Source organism: Enoplosus armatus, chromosome 14, assembly GCF_043641665.1.
Source record: "Enoplosus armatus isolate fEnoArm2 chromosome 14, fEnoArm2.hap1, whole genome shotgun sequence".
NCBI lineage: Eukaryota > Metazoa > Chordata > Actinopteri > Centrarchiformes > Enoplosidae > Enoplosus > Enoplosus armatus.
The window spans coordinates 11427875-11453897 of NC_092193.1; the positions used below are offsets into that span (position 1 = coordinate 11427875).

General features: G+C 42.0%; 1 protein-coding gene across 1 annotated transcript in view; it reads left to right on the forward strand.

Annotated features, from left to right (window-relative positions):
• The first annotated feature begins 807 nt into the window (after positions 1-807).
• cdh2 (cadherin 2, type 1, N-cadherin (neuronal)) overlaps positions 808-26023 on the forward strand; it is a 55633-nt gene continuing 30417 nt past the window's right edge. The window contains exons 1-2 of the mRNA XM_070919700.1: positions 808-867; positions 2563-2671. Coding sequence (XP_070775801.1) covers positions 808-867; positions 2563-2671 — 169 coding nt within the window. The remainder of the gene's footprint in view (positions 868-2562; positions 2672-26023) is intronic.

The following is a 26023-nucleotide window of genomic DNA, read 5'->3' on the forward strand; positions in this document are numbered from 1 at the left end:
AGAAAATGGTGACCTCAGACTGACCTTAAAATGTTGAAAACCACTGCAGGGTGTTGTAATCTGAAAACGTTGAGACATTGTCTTTTGAGAGTTAATTTAATTTGGACTGGGAAGGCAGCTATGTGATATCTATGAGAGCCATATCATGATTGGTTGGTTTTGATATCATGTAGTTTAAACCATGATACGTTTTTTTGTTGCATTTCTCTACATTTAAAATACTTTACAGATCCAATATAATAGGCTACAGAAAAATCAAAACAAAACAAAAAAATAATATATATATATATATATATATATATATATATTTATTTGTATATACTACAATGTAACATAAGACCACCATAAGCTCGACACGGACTACCACACACTGTGAATGAACATAACTATTATGTGTGAATATTGTAATACTCTTGTCATCTGGGATGGCGGTTAACATAAGGGACCCCGCTCCGTCCCAGCAGTGAAATTGGCTATGTGACCAGTAGGGAGAGACAGTGAGATGGGCGGTTTATAGACTAGTGGCTGGGGCTCTTTTTGTTTTTCTGTTGGACTGGATGGGAGGGAGCAGCAGCCTCAGTACCAGGCAGCGCTCTCCCTCAGTACAGACTGGATAGATAGAGGAGGAGGCTGCTACATGCTGCCACCGCCGCTCCTGCTGCTGCCTTTGTCGTAGAGGGACCTTTTTCCACCGCGGCCACACTTGAGCAAAGAGGGATATTCTTTTTTTTTTATTTTTCCTCATTTCTTTTTTTTTTCTCACACGGATTCCGAAGGGAGGAAATTAAGCAGTCGCCGGGCGTACCAATGTACTCACTACACGAGGGCAGCGGTCTGTTTCTGCTGGCGGTCTTGGCAGGACTGCAGGTAATGTAATTTCAGAGCTGTTTTCGAGTTACACCGGACAGTTTAGGTGCTTGTTGTTCTGAGACGATTTTGTTGAGTTACGAGTCCTGGTCGAGCTGCTAGGCTTCCGACACGACACTTTACATGGCGTGCAGTTTGGACACAGTGCCATGAATGTACCTAAAAAAAAAAAAAATTAAGGATAAAGTAGGTCTAGCACGACAGGTAATTACTGGCTAACGGTTCTTTCCATCGCATGCTCACGAGATGCTAGCTGTGTAGTTAAAAACCACGCGCGTTTAAATTATTACCGTTAAAATAATAAGAATTTGCAATGACGTAGCCCAATTTAAGAGTTCACACAGCTGAATCTTTTATTGTCTGGAAGTTGGGGCGATACAGGCCCACATTAACCTAGTTCTCACTTGGTTATATTTAGTTTAGGTTTAATATTTATGCAGATTGCTGCAGCGTGTCCCTGTCCCCCGGCAAGTTAATTGCCTCTCTGGTAAAAAATAAAAAAAAGCCGTTACGAACAACAATGAAAAGTAGCCTACTGTAATATACTGGTAGTACAGATTATGTATAGCCTAACTACATGCAACAGTGATGGGATAATGATTGTTGTCCAACCCTAAGGCTGGGAACTGGCAGTGTAATTTATTTTCTTGACTATGTGGCTACTTTGATAAAATTGTGCCCCCTGAACAACAGAGAACGGCGGCCACATTGTTAAATAATACAGTTTTTGGCACTTGAAGTAGTTGTTGCAAAGCATTGGCGTCTGTGTCTAGAAATGTATATCCTGGTGCCGTTGCTGTAACGTGCAAGGATTCCAGCTCTGCTCCTCCCCCCTCTCTCTCTGCAAGCGTTTTCCATTTAAATTCCTCTGATTAAGAATGGCAAGTGGCACGGATACCCACAATGCTCTTTTTCAGCAGGGCTCCTCTCGTTTTACATTCTTTTGAGAGTGCATGCAACGAAATAGGGCCAGGCCTCTGTTCCTAGGAGCTGAACCAATGCCGAGGTTGTGTGATGGGGTATATTTGGACATGCCTGGACACCAGAGCGATTTCTAGCATAGTGATTTCTTTCATTCTTGCTAAATTCGAGAAAAGAAACATCAGCCCCCAGTGATTCATAGATATTCTTTTTTCTTTGCAACATCCTCTATTATTCCTAAAAACCTTTTGTGTTCACACCCTAAGCACAGCAGTTTTTCTTTTCAAAATGTGGCCAAATAAAAAAACACAATATTGATCACAGTCACAGCCTTGCAGTTTCTTTAGACATCAGTAGTTGTTATTTTGTGTTTATTCAGACATTTACACTTAAATGTTTATTCCCTCAACAGTGGATCGTTAGCATTTACTTTTTATTCCCTTGTTCCTGTACTTCAAAGTGGAGTGTTTGTCCAGAGCAGTGTGTTGATCAGAGGGGGCCGGTCAAGAGAGTTGGTCATAACCTTACCCTGTGCCTGGGCCCCTCCAGGGGGACAAATGGAGCTTGTTCTTGCCTAGCCATGCTTTTTGGCTAATGCTTAACCCTTTTGGCCTCATTATCCTAATTGCGGTCCCTGCTATAAAAACAACAGATGCTTTTGTACAACTGCGGAGACTTCGGAACGCGACCAAGAGGTTTTTTGGAGGCAACAGAGTGCATTTTTGAAGGTTGATTTATGACTCATTGTCCCCCTTCCCCCCTCCTCCCCCCCAGATTGCAGCAGAGGGCAGGGGCACCCCACCATGCAGGCCAGGCTTCTCTGAAGATGTATACAAGGTTGTGGTGCCAGATATCACAGAGAAAGGACAGCCCCTTTTCAACGGTGAGTAGTGAAATATTCGTAGCGCTGTTCTGTGCCGGGTGCTTGTTATGTCTATGTTTGATTGCGTGTGTGTGTGTCAGCATGTGCATCAGTTGTGCGTGCTTGCCTCCATGTGTTACATTTCGGGGAGGATCAGAACAAGCCTGACATATTTAAACAATTAGCTTCGGTGTAGCTGTGTGGTACTGTGAGTCGTGTAGTTTTACTTGTAAACCAGCTCAAATGTGGTTCAACTTTATATAGCTTCTGTTCGTTTTGCTTACATGCTGTGTTTGTCCTGTCAGCGCAGACACAAACATAAGCAGAGTGTTACTTAAATGCTAGATCATACATTGTTGCTAAACAGTTTGTTGTTTTTGCAATTTGCATTTTGTTGAGACGAATATTAAGTGCTGGCAGTAGGAAAACTTTGTTGATTGCACTGGGGACACTTCTTGTTGCAATGAATAAAAATCAATTTCACACAGATTAGAATACTTATGCAACTTGAATCAAGCAAATGACCTAGCTATTAAACATCCAATACCTTGTGCTGGTGCATTTCCCTTATCATACACTATTATTTAGTATGATGTTATAATTTAACATCACTTCAGTACAGATTTGAATCATATGCTCTCATAAGTATTTCTCTGTTACTTTAAACACTTCTATGCCTAAAGGTTCCGGCTAGAATCATATGGTAATGAGGCCAATTGCAGTGTTACACTGCTAAGCCCACTCAATGGCAGTAATAACAGCAATTTAAGTATCTTTCAAAATGTTGTTCCAGAAACTGTGGGAAACCCAGCTTTAGTAGGTTTATAATTCTTCTAACATATAACCTGGTGCAAACAAGAAAGCGAAAATAATGATTTTTTTTTTTGCAGTAGTCCATTACATTGCAGCAGGCATGACCAATACTGCCTCTTTAGAGTTTAATATTGGCAAAATGAGGATGCAGCTACTGTGAAATGGTACGCCGGCCTACAGACAGTAATAAAAACTAGAATATATCACCAGTGTGCCATTAGAGAGGTGAGAGCCTTGAGGTCATTTGGACCAGAAAACATTCTCACTTGTGTTGGATTTCACAGTGTGTGCCTAGAACTTGCATGCTGCTGGTGGTGTGAGTCAGAATGGTGGAGGGGGAGGTAGCAATGACTAGAGAAGAAAGGGGAGAGAGAAGCGAGTGCTTAGATGGGTGGGTACAGCTTTCACTGGGCTTTACCTTGTGCAGAAGTTTCTGTTTGATCCTGCAGGTGATGGATTTCCCTCTGTTGGCTTGTGGATGAGCCATGACCGGGGGTAATCAGGTTCCCTTTTGTTTGCCCCCCCCTTCCCCCCCTTTTCTCTGCCTTCCCCTCCCCCAGTGAGTTGTTGCTCTGTGGAGATTTCCTTGACAGAGAGGGGCACTCCTGTGTCATTGTGATGCAGCAGGGCTCAGCAGCGTGGGATGATGTTAATGAAACTGCATTCTCTAATGAAAAGCTCCTGTGGCATGTTTTGAAAGACAAAGCCCCCACAGTGTGGAGAGTATGCCCGAACTTTTTCAACTTTGCTGTCATCATGCTGGTTTGGGATATTGTTTTTGACCAGGAGCTGAGGGTATTCTCAAATTGATGCCTCTATAGCCGCATGTAGCAGGCTAATGCTTCAAGTTTCCTTGCATTTCATTAACTTTGTCAATTGTACCCTGAAAGGCCTTCAATAATGAATAGAAAGTGCATTGAAAGCATTGAGTGAATCTTATTGGAGTCATTTTATTGACCATCCTGAAAGTCTGAGCACATTAAAACAGAACACATAGACTTTGTCATGTTGTAAATTACAGCTAATTCCAGTATGCATAAACTCCTTGAAGTATTAGTTGGTAGTTATCTTATTTGAAATAGGATCTGCTTGAATGTCTGTGTAATACTATCAGTACATTGTGTAAGGTGTCAGTAATATGAGTCCTTTGCTCATATTGTATTGCTTTTGACCCCAGAGTATGCATGAGACGCAGCGGAGGTGAGCTGATAGATATCTTTGTCGCATCTAATTGCAGTCTCTTCTTTGTTATTGATTAAGAGAATACACATCCTGAGGTCTGTAAAACCTGGAAATGGTGGCAGTTCACATGTAAACAGCTGACATTGTATGCGCCAAATTAGAGACATCCTGTGGATTTGATGATGGCAATTGTGGCCAACCAGTTAACATAGCTATTTGATTGTAAGATTTAATGACATTCCTGAGGGCGTAAACTAGACTTTAACTGTTAGCTGTTCCAAGTGATGCCCCATTGATTTTCAATACATTTGTTAAAATGCATTTCTTCAAAGTTGCTTGGCAGAGCAGCACAGAGAAAAACCAGGAAGGACAATTACTCCTCTATGAGAACTCCTCTCCAATGATCCATTAAAGGGAGGTTACGCTCATTGTTTGCAGATGCAAAACCACATCAGGTTAGAGGTTTACACATTGTCTACCCTCTGGGGTCTATATTACCTTGCTTTTAAGGTTGGAATATTTGCTCTGGCCTGATACTGAGTGGAGAGAAATGGCCAAACATAGTTATTTATCACACAGATGAAAGCAGTCTTTAAACATTTGTGCAGTGTTTCCGCTTATCTTGTGTAGTTGCATGATAAACTGACTTGTTTTACTAAATTGCAATTAATTTCAGGTAGGCTGTGGCTGCGGGTGGTTTGCCTCTGGGTGTCTAATGGAATTCTGGTGGCTTTGGAGAGCTGGCACACATTGTGCAGTTTTTTTTCCAGATGAGGCCTTTAAAGCAGGGTTGCAAAGTGAGTCAGACGCAGCATTATTCAGCAGAGGTTTCCCTCCCTAAAAACTGGGTTAATGAAAAGCCCAAAAGCCTAATTGAGCTTAATACACTCTCTTATGCTGCTGTTCTGCCATCCCTACCCCCAACCATCTATTCTGCTTTCATTTTTCTTTCCTCCACCCCACAGCCCTGTGTTTTGCTTCTTTTTCGAGACAATTATGCGAGCTCTGGTGATGAAAGGGAAGCATGTCTATAGTCTGCTTTTGCCTTGGTTTAAGTGCTGCAAATGTAAGCGTGTCAAGAGGGTCCAGTGAGCTAGCTCCACAGATGAGATTTACAGTTGACCAGTTTAATAGTAATGTGATTGAAACAATTAGTGTCAACGTCAGCAATGAGAACATGGACTGGAAAGCTATGTATACCTCTGAATTTTCAGTTAATCTATCATTAAGTATAATTACCTCTCTCTGCTGTGTGTGTTTAAGGCGAACCTTTTAAACAAACCAAATTTCACCCTTTTGACAAGAAAAACATTGTATTTGAGAAATCCTGAATTTTGCACTGACTGAACCCATTTTTATGTTGTTCTGGTTCTCTGCGCTCTGTTAAGATTCTGATGGCCCTGGGTACAGCTGGGGCCACTCAGATGTGTTTAAGGGGCCCCAGTGTTTGGTGAGATGTGACCCTGCTCGACCCCCTCCTGTAAACTGGGCCAAGTGCTCGGCAACATACTCCACTCTTTTTCCTACCCACATATTTGGGATGAGGCTGGTGGGGGGTTTCCTGGTGAGGTATAGATGAATGAAAGACCAGTCAAAGAGGTCTTGACCCTTCACTAGGGAGGCCGCAAATGCACGGCACCCCTGCTTCATGTTGTTCTGACCTACGAAGTCAATCATTTGTCACTTGGAGAAACGGACAAAGGCAAATTTAAAAAATACAGGTTTTCAGGCAGTCAGCAAAGCAAGTTTTGCTTCTATTTTTCCTCCCAACAGCTTGATTGACAGTAAATAACTATCACGGCCCCCATGGTATGGGCCAAGGACTATAAGGGACTGTCTCTGGAACATAGCAGAATTTCAATTTTATATAGCTCTGTTGTTTATTGAAATCTTCAGTATTGGTTGATAACTTGGAGGAATAGCCTAGAACAGAGTATCTGCTGAAGCCCACAGTGTCAGAAAAAGAGTGTGCCGTTGAGAACTTTGTGTTTGAGGTGTACAAGGTCTACATTGATGTCTGTGCCAATGCTGAATAATTCAATAGCCAAAAATTGACTTTCTTAATATTCAAATCCCTGTTCAAGATGAGATCCTGGAGCACAGCGGAGCCATAATGCAGCAGATGAGAAAAATGAAGAGCAACATGAGACACTGTGAAGCTCTCCCTATTTAATTGTGTAGCGTCTGCTGCATGTTTCACATATTCTCTTTGTCATTGTGGAACATCAAGAGCAACCCATAACCATCTCTCTCTTCTTGGTGGGGTTCAAATTCCAGCAGTCCTTCATTTTTATAAGCTAAGGCAGCAGTTTCACTGTAAGTTTGTTCATAAGAGCAGTCCATTGCCCCCACCCCCCCTCTTTTTTTTCTGGAAGTGGATCAATGAATCCAGGGTCTTTGTTTGCTGTGATCAATATGTTGTAATGAAGGCTGCGCTCCAATTCCCAGCTAAAGCCTCACTGGCGGGTTGGGGTTGAATTTGTTTTATTCTTTATTGTTATCAGCCTGCATACATTTATTTTCATCTCCCGTCACTGGGTCTTTTTTTTTCTCCTGGAAGCGCCATGGCCTAGATAACCACCACATATTGGGACGGCAGATTGAATCTTGGCAGTATATGGTTATGGGAAGTAACCTTTGATGCAGTTTGCCTACAGTATAACAAGGAAGCGGAGTTGGTCTAGTGCTAGTGGTGGGGCCAGCACAGCCATTTGTCAGAAGATCACAGCTCCGTTGCAGTCCTAAGGCCATATCGTAAAAGGGAAATAATAATGTTAGTGTATTAAAGCAAGTGCACCCATCTGTGGCTAATATGTGGGTGTGCTTTTGGAGCGTGCTAGGTGAAATGACAGGATAGGGCATATTTTATTTATGTCTGACCTTTTTAGGCTCTATTTTCTTAACCAAACCAAAGGCTAGTCTGAAAATAATGCCTCCATATTTGTAGGCAGACAGGTACTTGAACAATGCCTAAATGTAGATAAGGAATTTTGTAGAGGACTGACATTATCCCGATGGCTTCTCATCACCTCTGTTCATATCACTCTTATCAGCTACAGGCCCTGCCCTCTGCTATTGGCACCTAACAGTGTGTGCCTCTGACATTGGGCAGTAGTTAAGGTGTCCCTCTCTCATGCCTGTGTGAGTGTGTGGGGGGTTTGTCCTTGGCATATAATTAGCTTGTTCAACCCAGACGGCTCTTGGTGGTGGTGTGGAAGTCAGGAAGATGGGTCCTGGTAACAGAGACTTCTATAACTAGCTGTTGCTAAAGGCTAATTGATGTTGACTGCCTCTATCAACACGAGATTTGACTGAAAATCAGCAGTCAGACCACGCTGTTTAATCTGACTGTAACTAGTTAAATGTAGATTGTCATTTGTTTTTCACAAGGTTTTGTGTAACAAGATTTGCCAAATCAAAATTTCATTGTCTATCATGATCCACAGGGGCTGGATCCAGATTTGAAAGGCAGGTCTTTCACTGTATTGCTCATTCACACAGTCATGTGAAGGTTAGAGGGGTTTTATAGGTTATTTGGTTTTAGATCACACCTGGGCCCCTCCATCCGTGATGCCGTATTGCTAAGGTTTTTAAATTGATGTGTGTGCTTCCATTTAAAAGACTGTCAAAAGAGAAAAGATTTATTTATTCTTCTAAAACAATCCTTTTCTATTTGTAGTTGGTCATGACATTAGATGGAGCTGGAATCATTCTTAGTGATTTTGGTTATGTGTAGCTGGCACACTGGTTCTGATGTGTTTTATTTAATGTGAAGAACACCCAGGAAGTGCATAAGTTGACCCCACTATGTAATGAGGCCGTGTATAAATAGCAGTATTGACCTGACTTTCTGCATATATGCCTCTTTATAACTAGGCTAGTGTTATTTTTCACAAGTGAAATGCTAGAACCAGCTTTGAAAAGAAAATGCCAGCTTGCACCTAGAAGACAATACATCAGCACTATGGAGTGAATTGTTTACTTTTCTAGGGACTGATTTGTGGATTTCAGTGCCATTTCTCTTCCGTGGGACAGCCTTTTTTTGGCTGGTAGAGCAAACAACTCCATATCTCTTTCGCAGATCCTGTCTCTACAAAGAAAGCTCTGTTTGCTGTGTTTCCCCAGCTGTTTATTGTGCAATACCCCTGTTCGGTGTTGCCCACAGTTTCTCTCTCTGCTGTGCCTGTTTTTCTCATTATGTTAAGCTAGAGGAGAGTATAGAGAGCCTTGGCTTCACGTTTTCCATCGGTAGGCATGTGAGGAGAAGCCACTCCCAGTCCCCACTACTTTCTCTCTCTCGTTAAATCTTTTGTTCGTAAGGCAATACATTTAGCTTAATTTAGCTTCAGCTTTGTTGCTTTTAGACAAGAGTGCATTCACTGGCTGCCCAGATGTAGATTCAGCACTGAACGACAGAATGCAGGCAGACACAATGTCTTTGTGCACAGGGTCAAACAGGGAAGCGAATACTCAAATGAATATATTAATGAGATGATTTGAGCAAATCTACAAAAAATAGAAAAAACTAGTCTTATGTTTTAGCCTTTTTCTGTATGCGAGTGACACATAACTCACATTTCCAAACCTCATGCTGCGTTCAAGAGGCTACATGAATTCACACACCATTATTCCTCTGACAACAAAAGAGAAATTTGAAGCAGGGACACATTAATTGACCCAGATACTGTAACCATGTTCACAAAGGCCAATATCCTGCCTGGGAAGAGACGTCTACCTCCTGCGGGCCACGCCAACTATTGTGTTCCTGCGAAGGCTTCAATTTCAACACACAAGCGCCTCTCTGGACGCTAGCCTCTGATGAGTCGCTAGGTCATATCTCGTGACATCCTCCATGCATCCTCCTTTCATCCAGCCCTCTATCACATGTGAGCTTTAAGATGGAGGAGCTCCCTTGGCTCTATATAATGATTGATGTGACTTAATTGAGTAATGCAGGGACGGTACTGTAGCATTTAGTCCTACATTCTGCCACTGAGTTTGTTTCTCGGAGTGACCTTGGTTGCTTCATGGCTTCAGTCATGAGTGTGATGTGCGATTTTAGTGGTGTTGGTAATATTTTTGATAGATGGCTGTCTGAGGTTTTGTGGAGCTTGTGGTTTTTTTCACACTAACTTGTTCTGTGTGTGTCCACGTCTGCCTCGAGACAAGATATGAATAAAGCAGAGTCCCATTCACTATTCATGGATCATATCATTCCACGGACTTGTGGGGTGACAGTTATTTCTATTTTTTGCTTGTCTTACAAAATAAAGAACATTACTTTTATGTAATCTTTTAGTTTAATCTTGATTTGATTGGTGATCGGGAACATTGCCTCATCAGATAAACATATGTAGCCACCATTTTACTTGTCTCAAGTGATCTACCGTTACCAGGCCTTGCTGACACCAGTGTCTCCCATCACCTCACGGATATTATGATTGACCTGCAGCAATTTCTCGTCTCCATTTGAGCGCACACTATGTGTGCAATGAGCAACATATCGCTCTGCGGCTTGCGTTGTCTGAGTTTATATTATCTCTGCCTCTGTCGATATTTACTGAGGCATTAAAGAGTGTGCAGCATGTCGCCACTTTATTTCCTGTAGCACTGCCTGCTCAGCAGGACGGGGGCTGGAGGGGGTTAGATTCTTACTGAAGGTAATGTATGTAATGTAATGTATATGTGTTTGGCAAATGGTCACCAATGGGTTTGCTAAGACAGATGCATGTGGCATAACAGTTTGAATGTGACTTTGATTAATTGTATTCAATTGTATTGAGATCAAAATTAGTCAAAAAAAAAGTTGGTGATGGTGAGGAAGAAGAAATACATTTCTACAATCCATTGCCATGCCTGCAGGGTCTCTTGGTGTTTGGGGGAGAAAAAGTAGTCTCAATGAAAACCTTCAAGGTAGTACTCTTGGGCTGTTGCATTGCATTACAGTGCAGAGGTGTTGATATTTTCTGGTCACATTTATTGTGGTTTTTAACCATAATAAATAAAGCAAATTTAGTATACCCTTTCCCTGTTCCAGAGAGTTATTTGATTCAATGTTAAGATAAAAAATAACTTAATGAAGCCGTTGCATGTTTTTCTGTAAACTTACAGAAATGCCAAAGCCCTGTCTAGTGATTTTTGACAACAGTAACATGTTTCCCAATGCTTACCAGCATCCCACCTACCTTCCCGCTGATTCCACCCTAGTGCAATACACTCCATCTTATATAGGTCCTGTGTCAGCCTTTCACTCTCGCACTAAGTGTTCTAAGCACTGTGACCTTTGTAGAAGATAAGCTTCCTTCGGGTGACTTGAAGAGTTTGGAATAACGGCCTCAACCATTAATTTATGGCATTGCTAACCATATGAGGGCTATGAGCCAAGGTTATTGACCTTTCACGCCTGTCACTAGTGATGGAGGGAGCCAGACCCAGGAGGAAAATGAATTGAGCTTATTAAGGAGCTGGGCTTTGAATTAAACCTAGGGGAAACTTTATTCTCCAGGTTTCTCTTTCATTTAAATCATTACTTTTTTTTTTTTTACAGTTTGACCAATTGTCTTTTGCCAAAGTAGAAATTGAGAGCACAAACAGCAGTTACACACACATTACACATCATAATGCTCCCCTGAATGTGTCTGGGGCAGAACAGGGTGCAAAGCGTGAAATGCCTGAAGGATTAACACTTGGAGCACAAAACACATTACAGCAGCACATCTTCAACTGGGGTCGTTATTATCAGATGAAGGATTTTGTGGACAAAGTTTTTTGTGCAGAGGCAATTTGAACTGCTGGACAGACTTCGCAGTTTTATTCTAATCAAAAATCTTTTTGTAATTTACCTGTACGTTTGTAGCTGTAAGACAAAGGAGGAAAGCTGAACAGGCAGAGAACCATTTGAATAAAATGAAGCATGTAAAGAATGTTGTGTGGACCGCGGAGAAACAGAGCCATGGACAGAAAAGATTGCGCCCATGTTATTTCAGCCCCGTCCTCCCTCAGAGCTCCCAGTCTGTAAAACCTGGTGGGAGGCAAGGGAGGCATGCATTTATATTGGATCAACATGCTATGATGTTATTTTTCCAGCTCCACTACTTGTGTTTATAATCATACCCGGTCCCTTATGGGGTTCAACTAAAACCATTTTTATTGACTCTGGAGAAGCTTATCTCTGCCTGATGCATTGTTTGTACATAAGACCACAATCACATCCCAGTGGAAATAAGCAACAGATACAACAGAGAACCATAAAAGTGCTTTTGTTACTAGAGGACGTCACAGGGGACGTCCAACTTAAGGGACATTGTTAATATTGTATATTTGTTCCGTTCATACATATAATTTAGATTTTCAAGCGGCCTTAGCTATATGCTAATTTAGAGAGCAGGAACAAAAGACAAAAAATCACTGCTGCTGCTTCAGTATTCCTCTGTAGTATTAATTTAGAGGAGCTTGTTGAATTTTTCAAGTGTTTGTTTATTTGCAGCGAGATAGCCAAAGGATGAGGTAAAAGGACTAATGCATGAGAGTTGTGTGTGCTTGGGAGTGCTGTTTGTTAATGCAATGCATACTTGTGTGTTCGGGGGGGGGGGGGGGGGGGCTTATTTGTGTGCTCAGGTGGACTACTTATCAAAATGTACAGTATGTAGAAAATTGGGGAAAAAAAGTATTATCTTTGCCCGTGGGTAACAGGGGTACGTATGAGTGGGAGGGCTATTTTGGAACTGAAAAGCTTCATATCGCAAAAGCTTATACTTCGAGCGGGGACTGTGGACAAGTGGGCGCCAGCTGATGGGGAAAACATGCACTTAGGGTATCATCATACTGCAGCCAAATCTGGTTGTCACTCTAAAGCTGAAGTTCACACACAGTTCAGTTATAAAAGGGGAGGACCACCAAATACTGAAAAAAACAAAGTGAATGCTTGAAATCTTCAGCTGAATTTGTAGGTGTGTATCCTTGAATTCTGCAGTATGTGCTATAAACGCATTGGACAACCAGAAGTCGGCAACATCATAGTTATAGCTCGCCTTTTTTTGCGTTCTCCTCCTTCCTCTTTGAGGTGCGAGTTGCCTTTTTCCTTGCAAGATGCCAGTTACTCATAGAGATAGAGATGAGATGTAACAACCTCGCTTTTTAAATCCAGATGCTGCCTTTCCACTGGTGTTTCTCCCATTGTGGGCCATTTTGTGCTCTGGGACCAAATGCTGCACTTTATACTGAGCACTTTCTTTAAAGGTACTAAATGTGTCAGGAGGAAAAAGCACATGAAGTCACTGTCGGTATAGCAACAACCCGATGGATAAAATCACACCTTTTTGGTTGTTAGAGCAATCAAGCCAAGCTGAAAAAAACACTTCATAAAGCTAGTGGTGGCACCATTGTTGGACTGTACTAGTGTTGCTGTGGTTACGGGTGTTAGTAATGGATAAGGACATGATTTCCTTTTACCTCTTTATTGTCATTACGCTAGTATGTAATTTAACATCCCTGTCAGTGGTTGATAAAGCTGTCAATCACAAACTTTCAATATGAACACCAGGTTTGCACCCCATCGTCCAATCGTCAATAGACATTTTTAGTCAAATATTCTGTCACATTTGCCATTATTCATTTCTAGAACACAGGGAAACTTTTTAGGGACAATAATATTTGAGAAACAAATGTTTTTTTACAGATTGAATCAACTAATTAAAAAAAAAATTTAGTCGACAAAAAATGTCTTCAGCTGAGAACAGCCCTAAATAAAGTATGCTGTGGATGACTTGTCAAGAACGTAAACCACCTGGTTGACATGGCATTATTACTTCAATATTCAGTGTTTGTTTGAAGCAGCTCCCCCACTCCCACTGCACACACACACACACGCACACACAGTTTGTCTTTTAAAGGCGATCTTACTGGATAAATAGCGGAAAAACAACTGTGGTGAACCCGTTTGAATGTTTCCCCTCTGTTCTACCAAGAATGTGTTGTCTAGGAGAGCTGAGGTCAAAAGACACAAACAAGGCTTTGTTCTGCATTTACCAGGCTTATACTGTGCATACTGTGTGACTGTAGTGGGCAACACTGGCACACATTGTACTTTTATACATCTGTTGAAAGACTGGGTAGTTGATTGAAAGAGAATATCTATTCATGAGCTATTATGCTGTTTATTAATTTTATTTATTTTTGAATGCTGAGATAGTCACACATTCTTGTCTTCTGAATTGGAATAAACTGAAGATGTGCATTTTGAGGTTTTTCATAGACATAAAACAATCAAAACAGTAAAGATTCATGACCCACAGGAGGCTACATATTGATGTGTGGAGGCAAAGTGCAGCTTTTCAATAATAGATATTTGATGATACAAGACGGAGTACAATAAAATCCACTTATGTGTTTGAAATTTTAGACTAGGGATATACATGCAAGCATGCGATGCTGCCACATTTTTATGACTTCAGACTTGAAAATGACCAATTATTCATAGTGTTGAAGTACAACTGCAAATGAATATCCTGAGTGATAAGGTTGGCAAATCATCTCATTATGAAGATGATTCATTCACGTTTTTGTTCCACTCACAGTACAATCTCACAGGAAAACAGTGCGGCCATTGTTGCTTTTAATGGCAGACAAACCAACAACCAGAGCTCCCTCACGCTGAGCAACTTATGAACAGGGCTGTTGCAGACCTTAAAGGGTGTGTGTGTGTGCAGCAGTAGGTGTTGAACCCTGCTAACAGCTGCAACAGCAGTCTATGACACTTGGCCACAGCCAGTGCAGTGTCTCTCCTCAGTCTATCCTCTGATCCCTGGCCTTCATTTATTGGTCTGTCTGCAGTGCGCTTGGAAAATGCAATTGCACCACCATTGATTTGTGTCTGTTTGAAATAAGGCGGCCCAGATACTGGGCACATGCATAAGGAGAGTTTTTCTTCTTTTTACCATTTTTCTCTCTTCATTCTCTCTCCATTTCCAGCCCCATCTCTCTCTCCTCCACTTCTGGCAAATCCATTCGCAGGGTGCCACACAGGCGAGACGATGGTTCCTTAGCCGCTTATCATGCCTTCCACCAGACCACCAAGGGGTCTAAGCATGTGTACACAGGCAGCTGTGCACCACTGTTAAACTCCATCCTGTGTGGGATAAGTGGGGATTGGCATGTTCTCTGCCCGTCAGAGCGGGTTTCATCTGCTCAAAAATGCGACAGCTGGGCAGAGCTTTTTCACTCCTCCCATATGAGGAAAGATGGACAGAAATGAGACATAAAGAGATAGAATGAGAGGAGGGACATAGAGAGTGGGTTGCCGCAGCTTCCTGACTGTGGCTTGGAGCAAAGCAAATGTTGGCACATGTGTTAGGAGTTAGCGCAGACATAACTGTGTGGCCTCACACATTAAATATGTGTTGCTGGCTCCTCCACTTTTTCTTTACTCTTTATGCTGTAAACACTGAGCAGTAATGGGAGGAAGGGCATAAGAAGAGTAATTTATGTGCGGAGGAGAAGCCTGAGATGAGCCCTCCCTCTGGGATTAATGGGAGTCTCTGTCTCTGTTCACAGGAAATATGAAAGGCCCTTTGTTGGTAAAGGGCTTGCTGCTGCCAGCAAATAACTACCCCCTGTCATATCGAAAATCCCCCAACCTCTAAATTCATTGCCTCCTCTGCTGCTCATCCTTCACCCCTTTTTTTTCTATAAGCCTATGTGTTTTCTGTCAAAGTCGCTCATTTATGATTCTGCGCTGTGCCTGCTGTACAGAAGCCCAGGAGACACTAGCTTGCGTTGTTAGTATTCACTGTCACTTCTAGAGTTCCGGCCATTGGGTGAGCAGAAGGAAGAGTGGGAGAAATAGTGCTGTACAGGTGGTGATTCATACTTTCACCCATAATGCCATGTTCAGTCTCTTCCCTCTCCTGTTGTCTGTCTGATGCGTTTAATTCCAAGACTCACTATGATATCAGGCAGGGAGTAGCTTGTTTGCTCTGGTTAATGTGTGACCAGTGGGCTGTGCTGGTGGTAACGGTTTATTTTTAGAGTTGGTGCCGGTGTGTGTTGGTGTGCGTGGTGGCTAAGTGTACCTCCTTAGGCTACGCTAAATAAAGAATGGCCTATCAGCGAGGGGAAATGACTGTTTGGCACTAAACTGGCAGTGTGTCTTTTATCAGGTCACACATTGGTCTCCTCACACCTGCGGCTCAGGACAGGAGGGTGAAAGGCTGTTGGCAGGTGTTAATTGCTAAAAAGGGCTGTAGAAAACAAGGCATGATACTGTATATATTTTTGTAGTATCTGCTTGCTCTCTCCTGAGCTGATATTTCACACTGCTAAGAATAATTTCTGAACAGTGTTTTTATTTTTGTTTCCAAACCTAAATGGGAGGAATAACGAATTTCAAAACCGATTGTTCTGTTCTTTGTCTGCCTTGCGTTTGAATGTTCTCCTTGCTCAAGCACTTCAGTAAAGTACACAGATTAATGTGTTTGTACAAAAATCCTCTTTTCAGTGTCTCTGAGATTACCAACACTCTGAAAAGAGTTTCATTCTTTTCTCTCACATGTCCAGCTTTTCATTTCAGCATGGGGGCTTTGCAGTTTTTTTTGTCATTTACTTGTATATTGCTAGGAAGAAAAACAGTTTACTGGAACATCTCTGTCACACCTGAATAGATCTGGACTGAATGTGTGAAGAAATGGCAGTTGAATTGTTTAGTTTTTTTCCAGAATGCTAGCTTTTCCCTAAAAATATATTCTTGCCTTAGATTTAAAAGAATTGTTACACTTGTTTTGAGCTGTCCGCAATAGTTTCTGCTGTGTTTGCCTTCCCTGCCTCAGGACTTCCACAGTGAAAGCAGAGAATCTATCGGCTCCATATTGACTTCCCCAGGCTGTCTCCAATGGATCTGACATGGTTAACGCGGTTGTGTTTGTAACGAAAGGGGGAGGGGGACTTAATAAAAGCAGGATACCCCCAACTGAAAAAAAAGAGGGAGGAAGAGGGGAACTTAAATGAAGAGGGCTCAACTTGGCAAAAGCCAGAGGTTGTCAGGGGCAACTAAAATGGCTTTGTGTAACCTGCCTCCCACTTACCGTCCCTTCCAGGAAGCTCAGGCATATAGTAGGACTGAATATTAGCCTGACATTGAAATGGTGAAACAAAATACACAAATTGGACGTCTGCCTTATAAATGATTTATAATTGAGTTTTCCCGGGCTTCGCTTGGAGTGTAGATGGAGTAGAGCTTTAATGAGCTTCATAGATTCATGTTATTCTATGCTTTAATTGTAATACAGAGGACGCCATTCATTTGTTTAATTTACTAGACTGGGAACTGATGGCTGAGCTAGCGTGGTAGGGGGGGGAGTTTAATGGCCATCCTCTGGAAAGGATAAGCCTTATTAGGTCTGATGGGCCTCCTGTCTCATATAACCTAATGTGGCCATGATAGACAGAGGATTCTGGGTTTGGATACATCGGAACTATAAATCGAAGCATATTCCCAGGCCCTGGACGTTGTAATTGCCCATTAAGGGCCATGTTTGTAGATGGAGGGGCCAGATGTCCCTGATGTGTCTGAGGGGTCCAACGTGGGCTTTGAGGCAGCATGCAGTTAAAGTGAGGAGGAGCATGGGCAGGACATTGCCCCTCATTAACGTGACCTGCTCTCTGCTTGCGGACCCATAAAAAACCCTATAATGTTCTTACCAGAGAAGCTCCACAATTTGCCCACAATTCTACAGCCGTAAAAAAGGGAATTGAATTCCATATGAATTCTCTGCTGTCATAGCTCACGGCACCAGCTGTCTGTCCGTGTTAAAATCTAACCCTTTGGCGCCACTCCCTCTCAGTTTGGCGTGTTCCATATGTTACATTGATCTTAAAAGCTCAGCTCCCACTGGTCTACTTGAGCAGAAGACCTTAGCCAGATTGAGTGGGACATGTGCAAGGACAACATCAAACATTTCAGTGTTTGGTGGAAGATCACATGACCCTGGTGATGTTGTTCTGATTGATTTACGATGCAAATAGGGTTTCTCATGTTACCACTCGCCTCATTTCTCATCCCTTCTTATTTTGTAAATATACGTAAATGTCTACTTGGTTCCATGGAACTGGCTGTCATGAAATGGTAATTAAATTTACTCCAGGCACAGTCAGGGATCGTGTGTCAGTGTCATACTGTACATGCATGGCAGCACCCATCCCTCTCCGAACACCCTATCTCTTGTTTGTGTTTGGGCTGTAAACTCCCGTGCACAGCTGCCACCGGGGTCACGTCTGGGGGTTTCTGTAATGCCGATGACCTCCTAATGTGGATTCCAGTGAGGCAGAAAGGCAAATGTTTGTGCTTCCAGGTCTTCCTGGTATCCCGGGTCGCTACAGCTGTCATGTTATCCCCTTCCTGCCCAAGCCTCCCAGCTCAGAATGCAACACAATATCTGCTAGCGTCCCAGCTGCAGACACTTGCAGATATCTACTGTTATTTTGACAGAAGCCTGCATACTTAATCATTTGGCTTCCGGCACTCTTTGAGGCTCAACTCTCAACCGGAAAACAACAGCTATAGTTTTCAAGGAAGGGATCTGATTTAATGCCCTTATAATGCCATGCTCTCATATTAATGATGAATGAACTATACATGTGAACTACACACATAATGTTCCCTCTGAATGTTGTTCAGGGTAAAAGGTAGTAAACTCTCTGCTTAGCTACGCTTGGTTAGTGTGCAAAAATCCTCCCTCCCACCATGTCTTTAATTTCATTGTTTTCTTTTCTGTGGAATGTTATAGGCTTGTTTGTATGCTGGTCATAATGAGTGCCAATGGAAATCTTATTTACACTCGCTGGGTTTAGGAGTGTTGGCCAGCGCAGTGGAAAGTGTCCCCTCTTTGCCAGTCTGCGGGGACTACACTGAGCTCTGTCTCTGATGGATGGGTCTTTTAATGTGACAACTGAAAGAAGCCCCACAGTTTCTGCTGTGGACCAGGATACAATAAAACAGCTACTAGTAGAGCTCTGCTTTTACCCCCCTCCCTCCTTCTTTGTTTCACAAGGTTTTTTTCTGCCATATTCTGTTTCCTTTCCTCTTTTCCGCAGCTCTCCTTACTATTGGTCGAAAACAGATATTCGGAAACCGCTTCAGGTTACAGTGCAGGCTGTAAGATTATTTTCAAACGCTAAACTCTGTGAATAATGGGATGTGGTAGAGGTGCGGGTATAGGGATGGAGGAACGCAGTACCGAGGGAGGAGCCGCTCTCCCCTTTGCCGCTAGGCTAAAAGCATTCAGCTCCTGCCCATTGTGAGTCCTCACTCATAGGGATTTGTGATGGGGATGATCTTTGACCCCTCTCCACCCACATTATGTAAATGAGTATACAAAAGAGACGGATGATACAATTATTGTCCTGCACACAGAATTTATTTTGAATATGTGTGCATTGATTTTTGTGAGTTGGAGCCAATGTGACACTTGCTTTAATCTTAAAGTGGACATTATGAGCATGCAAGATTTCAGTTGTGTCTCTACTACACTACCGCCTTAGCACTCCGCTTCTCTCTCCTGTATGTGTGTTAGTGTTTACTGCTTAACAATCAGTGTCCTGAGGCATCTAAACAGCATAGAGAGAAATATAGGAAGATGGACCTGTTGTCATGTATCTGAGCTTCCTCCATATGTTGTTATGGCAGTGGTTGGGAAGGTAACCAGATCTCCCCCGCCAGCCCTGCAACCCCCTCCCCCAACGCCGTTATTGTCCCTGTGCACAAAGGATGGGGGGGGGGGGGGGGGTGTAACACAAGATGGAGCAACATGCTGAGGTTCATGGACAACGCCCTTTCCCAGACTGTATCTTAGTGTATCAACTGACCATTTCTGGGTCTTAGAAGTTTTACATTTCACACCAAAGAAACAATCCAGTTTGTCATTATAACCTTAACGCAGTATACAGTGGGGACAAGTTAGATGCTTTTGAGTGTCAAAGGGACAGTGGTCTCCAATGAGTAACTCATTAGTTTTTAACATGCTCCAAAGAAAAGCACTGCAACATTTGTTTACCATTTTGCTGTGTTTGCTTTAACTAGAGAGTGAAAACCAGCCTTTGTGTGCAGGACTAATGAATATAACAGCACCCTTTTTGACACTTCAGTAATGGAAGTTGCACAGCTGGACTTAATGGCTCTCAGTATTCAGTATTGCCCCTTTACACCTTTTCCCTGCTTTTATGTTGATTTTGCTCAGTATAGTGATGTACTTTATATAATGCATTTGAAGAAAGGATGGCCTTCAAACTCAATGAACTAAAGATGCAGTAAAGTTTTACTTCTGTGTGATTGGTTAATGCGTGTCTGCATCATGGTAGCTGTATTTAATTTAAACCACTTTGATTTCTTGAATATTTCCCACCTGCACAGTGTTTTTAAAGGTGGAAAATGTGTCTCGATACATCAGCACCACATTATCAAAACCTTGATTTTTAAATGCATAGGACTGAACCTCACTTTTAAATGCTGTTTAGATTTTAATCTAAAGCAGTTGCTGGATTACACTGAAACAGTTGGCGAAGTATTTTTTTTTCCTCTTTTGAATTGTGCTTTTGAATTATGTGGTCACATAAATACAGTGTCAGCATTTCTACATGTCAAGATGCATTTTATGATGTGTTTTAATTAATCCAGCATTTGCAAATACATGGAACCTTTGCTTGTTTTTAAAACCCAGTCTGACTGATGTACTTGATTCAAACCATATGTTGAAGGGGCTTGAAAGGTTTCAACAGCATCAACAGACACAGCTGGCCGGCAGCCTGTGATCTCATAGCATGCCATGTTTGCCATATTTTGCTGTGCTTGTTGGCCTTGCCAAAGCCCTACCTCTTCTAACTAATTATTTGACCTCAGATACCAAATCGCATGCTGAGAAATAACCTTCAAAAGTGGTCAGTGTCATTCTTTCCTTTTAGAAAACAATTGGGGGTGGTGAATCAGACAATGTGGTGAGTTTTAGGGATCCACAAGTTCAATGCTGACGTCACAGAACTGGTAAACTTGTAAAAACATCACATGGATGTTATTTATGGGTGCTGTGGAGGGACATCTCTTCAATGTTCACGTACAGTGTTAGCATGAGAATTACAGTCTGCGTTGGCAGTGAGGTGGCCATGGACAGTGAGTTACAGCCAATCTGCCCTCAGCACTGATCATTAACAGTTCTAACACACTGGGACATTAAAGTTTGTTTTACTGCTCCCATCAACAACCATGCAGGGCTATAGACACGTGTTATTGAATTCATATAATGTGAGTTATTAGGCCGTACATCTTGAGTGTCCATGTATATTGCTGTATCTGTCCAGTGTGGTCCTAGAGGAAATAGAGTAGCTGAGGAGATCATATTGGTTAATAAGCAGCTGTGCCATACCTGACCACAGGAGATATGAACAAAAAATAAAAGGTTATTATTATTATTAACACCCCTGGACTGCTTGTCTAAATCCCTGCATCCATCTGAGCATGCTCACACACCTGGTGCAGATAGACTTTGTTCAAAACAATAAATAATAAGCTCACTTTTAGCACTGGGTTTTATCAGCCAATGAAAGTAATGAGATTAAGCTAGTGAAAAAAACATAATTCCTGTGCCCACTCCAGTGAATCAGAGGCATGTGAGTAAGTGGGGAGAACAGCCTTAGATGAGAAGCGGTGTAAGTAATAAAACCAGCCACAGACCAAGTGATGCGGCCCCCATCATTTCCTGTTGGTCTGTTCATGCGCTTTAAAAAATAGGATCAATTCCAGTCTCGGGAATTGCTATTCTTATACCTGCAGGCCTAGCAGAGGGGTTTCAAGAGAATAGGACCCTGGAACAATATAATCCTCCAACTTGACCAACAAAGAAGCAGTGCTGCACCCTGCCTACGCCATGTGCCTGCTGGCCAGTTTTTGCCAACTTTATATTCCCCCAACTTTTGAATTACCTCAGTAAATAAAAAGCTGATCAGTGCCCGTCAAAACCAAAATGACATTTCATCATGAAGTTAGCTGTGGCTTTTCTTGTTAATAAGTAAAATGTAACAAAGGGAAATCTTTTCAACTGCATAACAAAGTCTTGCCACCACTTTTCAAACACAACATTTTATGTGGGATTAATTCTGAATAGTGTTAGGAATCAGTTTGTCTCTACTTGCGTATATGTGAAGGAAGAAAGCAAGACAAACAGGGAGGCATATCAGGAATTGGGAGGTGGATTAGGGTGCAACAGCGTGGTTTGATGTTTAATCACTCCTTATGCGTAAGCTCTTCTAAAGGGGATAGAAAGGCTTTCCAGTAAGCTCTAATGGTAGTGGGATGTCTTCCTGGTGAATCTTGCCTCTGCTGGCATAACACGCTGTGAACCTGCATTTTTTGTTTGCCTGAGAGGTTCCACTGAAGCAGAATGATAGGACAGCAACGGCCAAACATAGCACCTCACTTCCCTCCCTCTCATCTGTCTCTCTCACTCTCTCTCTGGGTCGGTTAGGGTGACTCAGGCGGAGGCACCATGATCGCTTGCATTTTTTTGAAGTTTGAAAGCCCACTTCACATTGTAGATGCACTGTCAGGCCTGGCCTGAAAGCATTGTATTATTGTACCACAATTATACTGCTTAATGACAGATCAGGCTGTTTTTGTAACACTTTAAAGCAAAGAAATAGACAAATAAAATCAGCAGGACCACAGCACATGCCATTCACTATAAAACTGAGGGTCACAATAAAAACTACTGATTGTTTCATTGAGACACATACAGAGACCACCCGACAGGTTCAGAAGCTGTCCACAATGATTCACATGTTTGTGCCACCTGCGTGTTCATGCCACCACTGTCGATGTTAGTGTGACCCTGACGAACAGTGCTATCACTGCGAGGTGACACACTATTCCCATGAGTCCTTGCGTTAAAAACCCAAGGTCTGGAAACATTTCCGCAGGCGGCCTTTCCAAGCGGAGACAGATTTGTACATGGCCATGCTTGTGGTTTGGTGTTATAGCTGCAGACAAACTGAGGACAGATGTGTTTGGAGTCATTTTCACCCCCCCTTCCTCCTCCCCCGTTATCCTCTATTCCCTCCCTCCCTCCCTCCTTCCAGTTCCCCTAATCTGGGACTCATTGTGTCTGTAATAAAGCACAGCTGCACAGATCCTTCTCTGAACCCACTCAGTTCAGCTGATTACATGGGAGTAAGAGGGCTCTCCTCTCACAGAGTCCAGTCACACAGCCATGCTCCCCACATGGTAATGCTCTACTGTTCCCTTAACACAGATATTACATGTGAAAGGGGACGCTTCCTTGTGCTGGACTGATGCCAAGACTAATTGTTCACACCTGATGTTGCATTTCCTCTGGGCAACTGTTACAGTTGCGAGACTGTTATAGCCATTTGTATTTGTAATGTGTAACACAGATTTTGCTCACATGAGGAAAACCACGTTCTTTATGTATATGAACTGTATATAAAATCCATATTTTAGCTTTGCAGATTGCAGATGTGTATACACATTTTTCAGTCCACAGGCATTTTTTAATGGAAAACTGCTTAGAATTAACAAATAGTTTAATGCTGCTCGCGTTGCATTATGTGAATGCGAGACTCCAATGTATTGTGTCAATTTATCGGCTTGGATTGTGTTAAATTGCTTCTGCTCAGAAATAAAAAAGAAGTCATGCATATGAAAGTGAGCAGCCTTAATAGAAAGATGTGTCTCTCTTACAAATTGATGCCGCATTTAGCGTCAGAGGCTGAACTTCTGCATTAAAGAAAAAAAAAACAGTTACAGGGATCAATACCACCCAACATACCAACTTTCCATCCAACTCTTAATAAACAGCTCAAGTTCTCAAAGTCTACTAACTGGCCACAATCAATTTCTATGGACAATGGATTTCTTTGTCTACTGCAAGTTTACAAGTTTGTGTTATCCATTATATATTATAAATATTATTCATTCAGCCTTGAGACACAGACATTAATTGCTTTGCACAGATGGATGTTATACTACCATCCATCAGTAGAATAGCTGGCCTTCTTCCCTTTTTCTATTCCACTCAGTTGATCTCCTTTGAGCACAAACTATGTGTGGAGGAGGGTCAAGCAGGTCAAAGTAAGTTTAGAGCGGGATGCATTCAGCATGTCAGTTGTAGCTTTATCTCCAGGAAACCAACACAGTACAAAGGGATAAGCTCGGTTGACACATTAAGACGCCGTTTGTAAATTCATACAAATGCATGCTTTCCTCTGTGTTTGCTTTCTTCGACTGGAGCAGCACATAATAAGCTGTCATGCGCCTGAAAAGCTGTGTATGTGTTGAATGTGAAAGCTTTTGAGAGGAACATTGGGCTTGTCTTTAATCTTCCCTCTGTGTATTTTTCGTCTTTTTCTTTAAGCGCAGGCTAATTGTGTTTCAAGCAGAATTTGACACGTATTGATTCAAACGTGCGATGGTAAACGCGCACACCCTGTGTATTGGCAGCTGCCCTAATCCCTCTCTTTGAAGAAGCTGCTCTTTCCTTGCTGTCATTGTTTTGAGGTTGGATTTTTATTTTTTTATTTATTTTTTTTTACATTTTTTACATTTTCTCTCCTCCCCAACCTTTCAGAGGAGGCAGGTCTCTAAACCCAGAGACTCTACAGCCTTGGGTTTTCCCATATGTTGTTTTGCTCTTATGAAGGGGTTTAGAGAGAGAGAGAGAGAGAGTGTCTCGTGGTGTGTGGCATAGGGCAAGTGAGTAAAAGGATAATTGTTGGTAGCTGTAACTGTAATGGTCTGCCCACTACAGTGACTCATTTGCTTTGTTTAGCTTGAAAAAGAAGCATTTACATGTCCTCATGGCCTCTTCAGCAAAAGAGTGTTATTTCCTTGTTCTCATAATTCTTTTCTTTGAAATTTAAAATGTCGTATTCCATCCCTCTGGGAATATTTTAACTAATACCACATGAATGTACATTTGTATAATTTAGAGGCTGGTTTAAGCAGGAAGGGTAGAATATGCAGTATATATTTTTTATGTATACAAATCAGTAAATCATTTTTCTTTACTTCGAGAGAGACGCAGAAGCAGCTCCTATCTTACAGTATAATAGTCTTCTCCAGAGGCTGTCAGCCTCATCTTCCTTTGTCTGCCGCTTTGTTTCCCAGCCAAAGAGGATTCACATGCCTTCTCCTTGTCTCTCCCCGTGCCCCAACTTCTCCAAAGGAAAAAAGCAGAGAAGCAGGAATTCCATTAGCTTTGTTCTCAAAAACTCAGCATGAACTTAAGACTGTGCAACACATGACATAATGGCCCCAGAACTCGTCCCAGATCCCCATGTATTTATCTATAGCTTTTATTTTACATCTTAAAGCTGTAGGTGAGTGCATCAAATCCTTCCATGTCTGTTCTTTTTACAGACACTGTGTTGTATAAAATCGCTCATTTTTGTGAATCTGGCTCAAATTGCTGTGCAGTTCTGTTTTGAGCACACAGGAGGATAAAGGAAGATTGTGTGTGTGTGTGTGTGTGTGTGCGCGCACGCATCCATGTGTGCATGGGAAAAAGTGAACAGGAACAGCATGTTTGTGTGTGCGGCTAGGTTTGTAATTGGATGCAGTGAGCCGCATCAGTCTTTACCTGAGCTAGTCATTTGCATGGGTTTGATTGACAACAGAGCTATGCAAAGCAGGCACAAGTGTTATTCCCTATGAAGGTAAAGAGGATGCGCAAACCATGCCTTTTTCATTAGCTATCACTTTCTTGTTAAGTAGTATTGAGTCATTATTGCTAAGAAAATGGTTGAAATTTAATTTGCATAAAGGCATATCAACTCTATCCAGTCACGGTCCGTCTGCTGGAGTGTTTGAGTTTGGCAGATTAGATCTCACCTCGGGTTAAATACAGTGGGCGTTTTCTATACATTTGCTGAAGTCATCAAACTTAATGTACTCAGAAGAATCATTAAAGTCTTTCTTAACAAGCGCAGCAAAGCTAAAAAAGAGGAACATCAGGGAGGTATCAATCAAGAACTCTTGTGTGCTGTGCACAGATCCTTTAAACATAGAAATAAAATTGCCCTCCTATTTCGTGTTGTACTTACGTTTCTACATATAGTTTTAATATACAGGACGTTTTTTTTTTTACACCCATTGTAATAGACAGCTTCGACTTCTAGTCACTTGTGAATGTGTGAATATGGCTCAATAAACAGATAGTGGGAAGTAGTGCATGTAAATTGGAATATTATTCATATTACTCTGTTACATTGCCTTGAATATCACGTGATGTCCTTGCCCCAGTGTGTTTGTTCTGGCTGGTCATTCCACACAAATCCATTTATTCTCCATGTAATGAAAGTTAATGAAAGATGTGTTTGAATATA